General features: G+C 57.2%; 1 protein-coding gene across 1 annotated transcript; it reads right to left on the reverse strand.

The window, feature by feature from the left end:
* Positions 1-364: 364 nt before the first annotated feature.
* LSS (lanosterol synthase) lies at positions 365-8,890 on the reverse strand. The gene is made up of 22 exons (XM_036387052.2): positions 8,854-8,890; positions 8,531-8,708; positions 8,318-8,456; positions 8,132-8,240; positions 7,608-7,729; positions 7,222-7,318; positions 6,319-6,454; positions 6,030-6,138; positions 5,614-5,732; positions 5,140-5,237; positions 5,005-5,032; positions 4,395-4,451; positions 4,141-4,212; positions 3,401-3,451; positions 3,095-3,244; positions 2,666-2,762; positions 2,372-2,477; positions 2,081-2,146; positions 1,596-1,676; positions 1,136-1,306; positions 754-832; positions 365-667 (listed from the first exon to the last, which is right to left on the reverse strand). Exons 1-22 carry the CDS (start codon positions 8,868-8,870, stop codon positions 476-478), a joined length of 2,274 nt encoding a protein of 757 aa, XP_036242945.2. The 5' UTR covers positions 8,871-8,890; the 3' UTR covers positions 365-475.
* Positions 8,891-11,376: the final 2,486 nt, after the last annotated feature.

An 11,376-nucleotide genomic window follows, 5' to 3' on the forward strand; every position in this document is an offset into this window, starting at 1 on the left:
GCCATCGCTGGCACCCACAGTACAGAGGTCAGCTCAGCAGGGATTGTGCAGTGTCCCCCAAGCCCCAATGGTGGGCACAGGGGAGACCCCAAATCCCACACTCTTGGTATAGACAGCCAGCCTGTGACAAAAAAGGCAGCCTTGCAACCCAGGATGAGAGTCTGTCCAAATGTGGAATACAACACAGCTCAGCAGCTTCATCTGATCTTCAAAATGGTCTGAAAAGGCACTTCACTCCCCATCTGGGGATGGAGAACATACCTGGAAAAAACCTTAGAAAGGGAATGTTTAGAAGAGGTTCAACAGCAAGCAGAGGCTCTGCAGCACCGGCACAGCACCCTTCCCTGGCAGAGGCAGTAGTCCACATGCTAAGGTCAGCATGGAGCTGTCCCATGCAACACACACCGCCACGGCCCCATGCAGACTCGGGGATCCAAGACAAGTCCGGGGCCGTGGCATCCCCAGCGTCCCAGGTTCAAGCAGACAGGGCTCCCTGCTCCTCCTGGCCTGCCCCAGCCGAGGGGCTGGCTCTGGCTGGCAGCTGCCCAGCCAGGGGGCTCTTGGGATGCAGCCGGCAGAACCGCCCCAGCGTCCAGATGGGGAAGATGTTGCGGTACGCGGTGTAACTGATGGCACACGACTTGTTGAACACCCCTGCAATGTTCTCCTGGGAGACAAGCAGAGAGCAGAATGCTATGAGTGACAGGGGCCTGCTGCACGTTCAGGAACTTCTCGGAAAGACTCAAGATATACCTGAGGCCAGTCCCCGTTGGGCAGCTGCTTATCCATCAACACTTTAATGCCCCTTTCCAGCACACTGATGTCGGGGTACCTACAAAGCACAAGGGAAATGTAAGCATCTTTATCCAAACCATCTGCAAACCCTCATCCACGTGTTTGGGGAGCTCAACCACCTCCAGGCTGCCCCGAGCTTGCCTCAGGCATACTGAGTGCTTTGAGAAGGGCTCCCCACAACCCCAAGACACTAAATATTATGAATACGGCACCATTTTCCCAGGCTAGAGGCCTGCAGCTATGATCAAAAGCTTTGCTTTGCACTGGGTCACATCAGCCAGGCCCAAGGCCACCCAGCCCAGCTTGATCTCTTTTCCCTGAGCACTGGGGCTACTCTTACCTGACAGCCATGAGCCCCAGCAGGGCCCAGCAGGTGTTGTGGATCTGTGACTCAGCACTCTGCACGTATGTGCGCTGCTCGCAGGACTCAAAATCCTCTCCCCACCCGCCATCTGCCATCTGCTTGGAGATGAGGAACTGGCAGGCCTGGGCCACCTCTTGGCAGACAGTCCTGCAGGGATGGGGGCCAGAATCAACACAGGACTGGGGACAGAGAGTGTTTGGACGCCCACAGTTCTCAGCTAAAACGAGAAGCAGTGCCCATGGCTGGGACTGCCCTGACTTTGAGGGTGAGGCAGCAAAAGTGCCTTGGCCATACTGCAGGCACAGGATTTGGGAGGAGCAGTCCCTGAGGCAGGAGAGTCCATGCACAGCCAGGGATCCATCCAGCCCCACCACTGAGTCCTACCCTGGCCCAGGAGGTAGGGTAGGGGTAGGGCACCCAGACATTCCCTTCTCACCCGTTGTGGTATGTGTGCTGCATGCTGGCAAACGCCTCCAGACCAAACCAGGTGCCATAGGTGAAACAAACCCCCCAGCTCCTAGGAAGAAGAAGAGAGCAGCACTGTCAGGGGTGCAATGCCCCAGGGAGAGGCAGGCTGCAATGCAGTTGTGTTCACAGAAGAGCAGAGCCAGGCACAGAGCTGTAGCTTGTCTTCCCCTATGGCCCAACCATGCCCAGTCCCACCAGCACCTGCTCCCAGCTAACTCAAGTGTCAGCTGAACTGGGACCACAAGGAGCTGGCGCCACCCCAACCTTCTCTGGGTCTTCATCTGTTCTACCTGGGCTGGAGGGAGAGTAACTGAGAGCAAAGCACAGCAGCTAGAGGAGGATCAGCCCTTCCTTTCCCTTGCACAGATCCTGCCAGCCAGGAACGCTTGCCATGATGATCCCTCTCCCACTGGGGCAGCCAGAAGGAAATGGGGTGCTGGGAACACCACCTACCCTTCCCAGGACCCATCCGCTCGCTGCTTCTTGCGACAGAAATCCAGGCCCTTCTGCAGAGTCTCCCTGGACAGGAAAGAAGTCATCCACTTCAGAAGCAGCTCAAACCCAGTGTTTGCTTCACTGGGGGCTCCATCAGCCCCTCTGAGGCTTGGATGGGTCCCATTATTGGAGGGCACAAGAGACAAGAGCATGCAGACAGGCAGCTACATTGTTCAGGAGGCCATGGCAGGCAGCTTGGGACAGTGAGCCTGCCTTCTCCCCTGCCCAGCTCTCATCTCAGTGCCTCACCTGATCTCCAGGGCTCGGTGCTCAGGGAACTGGCTCTGGAAGTGTCTCAGTGCCTGCATGACAGCTGATGTGCATTCCACGTATGTGTAGTCAATCATGATGTCACCTGCCAGCAGGCAGTGGGTATCAGTGCCACAGCCCCTGTGTGAGCAAGCCTGCAGGCCAGCCACTGCCAGCCTGTCCCAGAGCCAGGGCACACTGATCCCCTGCCAGGCACCCGCTGGGCATGGTGAGCCCAGGCCACTCTGTCCCTTCTCAGTGGGCAGGACAACCAAGCCCCAGAGCTGCCCTTACCAAACACCTCCGAGGGGTTCAGCAGCTCCAGTAAGTGGCCTCCTCGCTTGGTTTCATATGTGGCAAAGCCTCCATCTGGGTTCCTCATGCTCAGCAACTGCCCAGACAAGCAGAGGGGGATGGTACAACCTCAGGGGCAGCACTACTCCAGTCTGGCCCCAAGCCAGCTGTGAGGATAAAGTCAGACCTACAGGTCTATGGGGCAGGCAGAAAACCCAGGTCTCAAACCACTGTGACAAAGCAAGCCCAATCTAGGCCATCACACGACATTAGGTGACACAGGCAGCTCTGAATCACAAGAGTGCTGCCACACCAGGCCTCACACTAACTCAGATCTAACCAGATCTAATACCAGATCTATCAATTCCTTGGGCCTTGGCTTCTCTTACAGTCCTGCATGTCCCTTGGCCTAATTGTTGCAGCTCTTACCACATTCACAGCATCAAAGAGGCGCTCAGCAGGCACAGGCTTGGCTATGAAGGGACACTTCTCCTGCAGCAGCATTACTGCCTTCAGCCCCTCTGCTGTGCAGTCTGCCACGATCCAGCCGCAGTCCCGCGTGCTGAAGGGGAAGCCACCCTGGAAAAGGATCAGGTGGGCTTAGGGAGCAGGATCACTTTCCCTCAGCCACTCTATTCTTGGAAGAGAGCAGGTGCTGCCCCTGATTCCTGTTCCCTCTGCCCAAATCCCTGTGACAGTGATGAGTCCTTGAGAGACCAGTGCCAGCCATCATACCTTGTTCATATGGCGGTAATACTTCTGGTAGTCAGGTGGGTTCTCGGGGATCTGCAGGAGACAAGCAACAAGTGAGAGCAGCCTGGAGGTGCCTGGCTGCAGGATCATGGGCTGAAACCATTGCAGGTGGTTTTTCCATGTGGAAGTGGACAGTACCTGCCTTCCACTGAGGGAAGTAGACAGAAAAGAGGTCAGCTCTGGAGCAGGGAGAAATCACCTTTTTGCCTGATTTCAGCAAGTGTTTCTAAAGCCCCCTTTGGGAGCTTGCCTGTCAGGGAACCATCTGCTTTCAATGCAGCAGCACCACAAACAAGACTGGTGACTGCATATGCATCTAGCTGTTGGTGACAATGACGCTCACCTTGAGCCCCTGCTGGCCTGGCGAGCAGAAGCTGAGCTCATACAGTCGCTATCGTACAGTCACTATCCAATGATCCTGGGTTTCCCAGAAGGGTACCTCAAAGATGAAGGGCAAATAAGCCTAAGCTCTCAGTTTTCCAGCCCCTCTAAGCTCAGGCAGACAACCCAAGCATCCCTGGGCCTTGCTAAGGTCCTCTCCAAGCTTCAAAGATGGTTCCCTGAAAACAGGGAGTAGAAAACAGGAGGCTGGGCCTGGGACTTTGCTAGTCAGCCCTTCAGAAACTCTCTTCAGAAGGCAACAGATGCATCCAACAGGGTTCTGAGCAACAGCCAGGCCTGCACAGGCAGTGTGTGAGACACCACTGACCAGCTCTGCTCACCTGGGAGAACTGGAGGAATCCATGGGCGTTCTGGAGGCAGGAGGTGAATTCAGGCATCTCCTGGGCTTCTGCCTAGAAATAGAGATGCACAGTGAGCAGTCAGCAAGGGGCTGTAGCCAGCCATGCTTTCCCAGCTCAGTCACACCATGCCAGGCCAGAACAGAGCTCCAAGGGGGTGCACAGCAGGAGCTCTGGTACTTGGGGACTCATGAGCAGAGATCATTTTCCCAAGGCAGCACTGAAGGGTGTATTACCTCCAGGAAGGCTTGGATGGCAAAAGCAGTATCCCAGAGCTGGGATCCATTTGTGCCCTGGAAGAGAGAAAATGGATAGTGAGAGGCAGATGCTAGCAGCAGCCTGATCCAGCTGTGGGGACTATGGGACAGCACATCCCTCCTGCATTAGCCCCAACAGCTCCTTCCTATGTCATCCTGTGCTGGCACAGAGAGGACAGATGCAGCAGGTCAAGGGACAGCAAGGGAGCACAAAATGAGACAGCTGCTTCAGTCTGCTCTGTGCATAGCCAAGGCAGGAGAGGTGGCTAGCATCGAGGAACAGCAGGACACAATGGCTCTGAGAGAAGCAGAGCTCAGCCTGCACTGAGAATCAGGGGCCTGGCTTTCTCCTGCCCTTCTCCCAGGACTCATGAGGATGGACAGAATGCCACAGGGAGGCAAACTAGCAGGACAGACAGTAGCCCCTCCTGGCACAGCTGGGGGAAATGGCAGTGAGAAGGCCACCAGGCACTAGAGGTGAGATGCCAGGAGCTCAGGCCTGGGATGAACACTCTATGCCATTACTCCACAGGTTGCCCCAGCACACCATGGTCCCTGCAGTCACAGCTGAACTCCTACAGCACTTCACCTGCATCTTCATGCCGTCGAGGCCCAGCCTGTGGGAGGAGAGAGCACAGTGCTGCAGCACAGGCACAGTGGGAACACCAGGAGGCATGTCAGGAGTCATGGTGTGCTGTGCCAGATGGACACACTCAGCCCTTACCAGAGATAGTCAGGGATCCTGGAAACATGCTCCTGAAAAGCTGGAGAGTCCTTCCCTTCCACGAACCAGCGAACCAGCATGTTGATTGTCTTGGAGATCTGCCAAGAGGAGCACTGTCACTGCTCTGGAAAAAGCTTCTTCCAGCCCCAGAAACATACATCCCAACCCACTCAACACAAAGCCATCCAGAGGTTGTCTCAGCCTTGATCCCAATGTGACATCACCCAGCACAGCTGAGTTAGCAGGGCAGGTGCCATGAGATCATCTCCCTGGACCTCAAGGAGAGATACTCCTCAACAGGGCTACAGCTGTCCCCATGCCCTCTGCATCTCCTGTGCCCTGCTAGCCTTAAGCTCTTGAGCATCAGGAGCAGGAGGAGTTGAGCAAGATTTGGTGATTATTACATGCCACACCTGCACAAGCTGGTCCTTGAAGAACAAAGAGACACTAAAGGACTAAGAGCAAGTGTCCTACCGGCCCGATGCTGATGCACTTGGTGAATCTGTCATCAGCCTTGATGTGGTCATACAGCTCTGTGATGGCTCGCTGCCGCAGGTGGGTGCTGTGGTGAGCTTCATACATGTTCATGATGGCTGCAGGAGAAGAAAGGGACATGCAGTGAAAAAACCCACCCTGTGCAGCCAGATTCACTTGCTGTGGCAGGCTGCACCCCAACTCACACAACAACCATCGACCAACAAGCATCAGGACGGAGCAAAGCTCTGCCCCAGAGTGGCCTGAGGACATAAGCACAAGGCCCTGCTGCTCTCAGAGATGGAGAATCCCATGGATCACATAGTTCCAGTCTCCATCCCAGCTGCAGGGCATACACCAGTAGCTGGTAGTAGACCCTAAGCCTCAGTATTCCTGGCAGCAGCCTCTGCACTCACCGTAGGCAGCACCCAGCAGCCAGCTGTGCGGGGTGTACACGTCACAGGCAGCCACGTTGTTCCTCTGTGCTGGCCAGTCTATGCTGCCGTAGTCCTGCACATACAGCTCCTGCAGCAGAGAGCAAAGGGCAGCCTGGCCAGCCAGGAGCAGCACCTGGGGCAGGCACTGCTGGGAGCTGGCTCAGACACCCTGCAGCTTAGGAGAGGCTGGCTCACAAGAGCATGGCCAGCACAGCAGGTGGCCACAGAGCCATGTATCCTTGTCCAGTGGGATCAGCTCCCTCCTTACCTGCCTCAGGCTCTGTATGAGCTCGTCCTCTTCTGCTGACAGACGCTTAGCATAGCAGTAGCTCATGGGAAGGTAAACCTGGCGGCAGTGACACCAGAGCCGCGACGGATGCGCTGGAAACCATGTGGGAAGCAGCCTGGTTGCAATAGAGACAGTGCTGCTGTGAGGAACAAGGAAGGCCAAGGGCCACCGGAGAGATGTTGTGCGGGATGCCCAGAGCAGGGCAGGCCTTTCCTTGTCCCCTGCAGTAAGGGATATACACACAGCCTGGACCTACTCAGATTCCCCCTCCAACAGGAGCATTCCCCTCCTGACACCACTCCAGGCCCAGCTGACACAGGGCAGGGAGGACCTCAAGCTCAAAGAGGAAGGTGAGAAGCTAGTTCAATCACATGGGATGTTGAAGGCAGAGGCCTGCACTGACAGTTAATGGCATTTGCTGACAAAGCACCAGCAGCCCTCAGTACTGTGCAGCCCCCAAATTCCTCTGGGGATAGTGTCAGACACTTTGTGTCTCTGACACCCAGCAGCCCTCTGAGTATTCAGAGAGGGTACAAGCAAGGGTTGAGGGCTGGCAGCCTCACATGTGGCTGTCCCTTCCTGCTAGGGCCCAGTTCTGGCTGCTGGAAGATACTGGTGGCAGGCAGGGAGCACATGAATGTGTTAGGGATCCCGTGAGAAATGCTAACAGGGCTGTGCTCTGGCATCTCCCTTGGATGCAGTGTTCAGTGCTATCCACCTGGCCTGCTGCTGGCTCTCAGCTGACAAGCAGCCTGAGCACCTCCAGTTCCTGGCTGTAGCTGGAGTTATACCAGCAATCACCATCACCTGGTACAGTTCTGGGTGGAGGCTGGTGGCAGGACTGACACCAGCTCCTCTCTCCACAGTGAGGGGGGCACATACCACATCTCTGGGAGAAGCGTGTTCATTCCCTCCCAGCTGTAAACGTTCAAGACAGCCAGCCAAAACTTGCCCCAGGAAGGGATTCCCACAGCACCTCCTGCACAGAACAGTAGCAGCTTTCAGGGTTAACACAGCCATGCCAGCTCCCAGCTTTCTTCTCTATGTTTGGGAGCACATTACTCAGGCTGGGATACATGTCCCAAAGCAAGGCAAGCAGGCAATGGCACAAAAATGCAACACAGCTTCCCATCATTAATTGAAAATACAGTTGCCACGAAAGGCAAGTAAGAACAACAGTTCTTCCACTGCCTGGCAGCCCTCAGTGCTCCCTACAGCCCTCAGGTGTGACCAGACTCTCTCACCAGTGTACCAGCCCCATGGCTGACCTTTGCTGTGCAGGTTGACACGGGCCCGCACGACGTCAGGGTCATCTGGTCCGATCCCCAGGATCCTCAAGGCTACGTAGTTGAGGGCTGTGCCAAACACAGTTGATTTATCTTCCACATGTCTGTCAGAAGCATATACAGAAACACCACATCCATTAGTCAGCTATTGCCATTAGCCAGACACAAGCCACTGCACAGGGCTGTCTTTGTCAGGGTGAAGTGGGATGCCAGGGGTGAGTTTGGAAAAGAGGGACTGACTAATAGAGGAGTAAACATTGCTCTGCACTACCCTGTCACACATGTTGCTTTGGGATATAGTGCCCCAGAGGAGATGTGGCCAGACTTGATGCTATGGCCACCTCTGTGACAAAGAGTGTACGTGGAGTGCTGCACGAGCAACTCCAACCACCCACAGCTATCACACATGATGAGTCCCCCTCCCTGAGCCTGGGCAGATCTGACAGCAGCTCTAAATCCTGCACCTTGGAGCTGCCATCACCCAGAGAAGCATCCTTGGTACTCACAAGCCCCAGCCTCCGTCCGGGAGCTGCACAGAGCGCAGGTAGCGCACCATCTCCTTCCGGAACCCCTCGGGCAGCTGGATTTTGGCCGTGTGGCAGGTGATGAGGAGACCTGGATGACCAGACAGGCCGGCACTGCAGAGAGCCGAATCCCAGGGCACTCACCCCTGGGCAGGTGCCCAGGCTTACCTGGCAGCAGGAACAGCGGCCCCCCGTAATCGCCCGCCCAGTGCCCATCCTCGGCCTGCAGCGCCGCGTAGAACCGCATCCCGTTGCGGGCCGCGTCCCGGGCCGAGCCGGCCGCCGGCAGCGTCCGCAGCGTCGCGCCCTGTGGGGAGACAGGGCCACCTCAGCGGCGCGCCCCGGGCACGGCCCCGCCGCCCCGGCCCGGGCCCCCCGCACCGTGTCCAGCCCGAGGCTGTGCTGCTCCAGCGCCGTCTGCGCTCGCCGCTCCGCGACATCGCCTTCGCCATCGCCCAGGTAGCGCCAGAGCTGCCGCCCACCCTCGCAGCGCAGCCGCCAGGCCGGCAGCTCCGTGGCCGCCGCCGAGCGCCGAGGGCCGCCGCGCCGCCGAAGCGCCCTGCCGGACACGGGCACCGTAAGCCGCGGAGGCACCCCGCTCCCGACCCCACCGCCGGGACCCCGCTGCTCGCCGCCACCGCCGGGATCCACCCAGTGCCCCCCGCCAGCGCCGCTCCGCTCTCCATCCCAGCGCCGGGACTCACACGCCGTCCGCCGCCATCGCCGCTATCGATCCCAGCACCGGGGCCGCGCCGGCTGGTCCCACATCGCCTCACGGGCGGCAGCCAATGGCGGCCCCCGGCCCGCCCCGGCCGGCCCCCGGCCCGCCCCGGCCCGCCCCATCTCCCGTCTCCGGCCCGCCCCATCTCCTCCCGGCCCCGGCCCCGGCCCCGGCCCGCCCCATCTCCCGTCTCCGGCCCGCCCCATCTCCTCCCGGCCCCGGCCCCGGCCCGCCCCATCTCCTCCCGTCCCCTCCCGTCCCCTCCTGCCATGGGACATCGCCCCGCCAGTTGCCGAGGCTCGACTTCTCACTCCCACTCCGTCTGCCCGCGGCACAGGAGTGCCATCCTCTTCACAGACCCTGACAGCCGAGCCGTCCCTTTGGGTAACAGCGCCAGCCCCTGGAACGACTGTCCCCGCCTCCGTGCCTCCCCAAAGTCCAGGCGTGTGGTTTCCATCGTTAATGGAAATAACAAAACAACGCCGGCCCAGCCATGGGCACAGTGGGGCTGGGGAGATGTGTCAGGGAGCAGTGCCAGCCATGGGCACAGTGGGACTGGGAGATGTGTCAGGGAGCAGTGCCAGCCATGGGCACAGTGGGACTGGGAGATGTGTCAGGGAGCAGTGCCAGCCATGGGCACAGTGGGGCTGGGAGATGTGTCAGGGAGCAGTGCCAGCCATGGGCACAGTGGGGCTGGGAGGTGTGTCAGGGAGCAGTGCCAGCCATGGGCACAGGGGGGCTGGGGAGATGTGTCAGGGAGCAGTGCCAGCCATGGGCACAGTGGGGCTGGGGAGATGTGTCAGGGAGCAGTGCCAGCCATGGGCACAGTGGGGCTGGGAGGTGTGTCAGGGAGCAGTGCCAGCCATGGGCACAGTGGGGCTGGGAGGTGTGTCAGGGAGCAGTGCCAGCCATGGGCACAGTGGGGCTGGGAGGTGTGTCAGGGAGCAGTGCCAGCCATGGGCACAGTGGGGCTGGGAGGTGTGTCAGGGAGCAGTGCCAGCCATGGGCACAGTGGGGCTGGGAGGTGTGTCAGGGAGCAGTGCCAGCCATGGGCACAGGGGGGCTGGGAGGTGTGTCAGGGAGCAGTGCCAGCCATGGGCACAGCACACCCTGGACGCGGTGTGCCCACGCTCTCGCTGCCCCGTGCTTCCCCGCTGCTGATTCACAGTCCTCAGCTCTGCTTTCCCGGGGTGTCAGGCACTCTAAACACCGGGGCCCAGCCTGGTGAGGAGGGCAGTGGCTGGCAGGGCTGACACCCATAAAACACCGTGTTGTGCTCTGCAGGTGAGTCAGGTACCTTCACTATGAACCCTGCCCTGGTCCCTCCAGCACGGTTCGAGGGTGTCACCTTCATGCAGGTAATGCCATGGGACAGCAGTCCATGAGGAGATGGCAGAGCTCCTCCTGACATGTCCCCATCTCTCTCCTGACACCCATCACTGCCTTCCCAGGCCAGTGAGCAAGAGGGTTTCAGCCCTTCAAAGCCCCTTGGCTCAAGAAGGCTCCCCAAAAGGAGGCACACAGGGATTGTAAATCCCAGATGCTGTACTTGCTGTTGGAAGGGCTGGGTGGACATTTAATATACACTTGTTTAAATGGAGTGATAAATTCCTTTCAGCCTTTCACAGTGACCTGGTTTCTCTCCTCCCACAGAGGTGGCACCAGACCATATTAAACTGGCAGAAAAGCCCCTCCATGTCTGTGCTGTACCCAGGGACAAAAGAGCTACTCACAAATGTGGCACCCATCAACACCCCAGGACAGGAAAATGACTATTAATACTTCTATAATCATTAATACTTACAGTATATAATGCACAGTAGAAGTTTAAATTAAAGTACTCCTCTTCTAACAAACAGGTCTTCACTCATTTCACGTCCAGAATAACATCAGGGATTATCTGGAGAGGATACAGTGATTTTATGTGAGAATTACTGAATTAATTTTTTATTAATTTTATAAACTAGGCTTAGATCACTCAGTTCAGCCCTGGCTGTGTTCAGGAAGAGCAAAATGTTTTTTGGATGTGTCTGGACTTCTCCTGGAGGGAGAGTGGATGGGGATAATATCTTTGACTTGTGTCTCATCCCACTGGTCCTCAGTAGGGAGAGCTGTGCTGCTTCTCTTGCACAGTTTATAAGAACAGAGAGAACTCTAGCAGTTCACTGACATGGGTGCTGTATTTGAGGGTTAATAGTCCATTTATTTTTGGGTTAAGAAAAAAAAAATTGCCATAATGATTCTGCCTGAAATGAGGTTCATGAAAGTATCTACTTGTCTATGGGTGCCAAAATCTTAAGATAATTTATGGTAATATTTGCCTAAGGGGAGTGATGGAGGATGAACAACTTGGTTTTATTTTTCTGTCTCTGTACAACTCAGCTGCATCAGAAATTTTTACTAATTGCCAAATTCCTGTTACTTAGGCATTGTTTTCACCCATGTTTTTCTGTGTCTGATCTCAGCTGGATTCAGCCAGGAACTAGCTCACCTCTGGCTGCTGTGT

Source organism: Molothrus ater, chromosome 7 (genome assembly GCF_012460135.2).
Source record: "Molothrus ater isolate BHLD 08-10-18 breed brown headed cowbird chromosome 7, BPBGC_Mater_1.1, whole genome shotgun sequence".
Lineage (NCBI taxonomy): Eukaryota > Metazoa > Chordata > Aves > Passeriformes > Icteridae > Molothrus > Molothrus ater.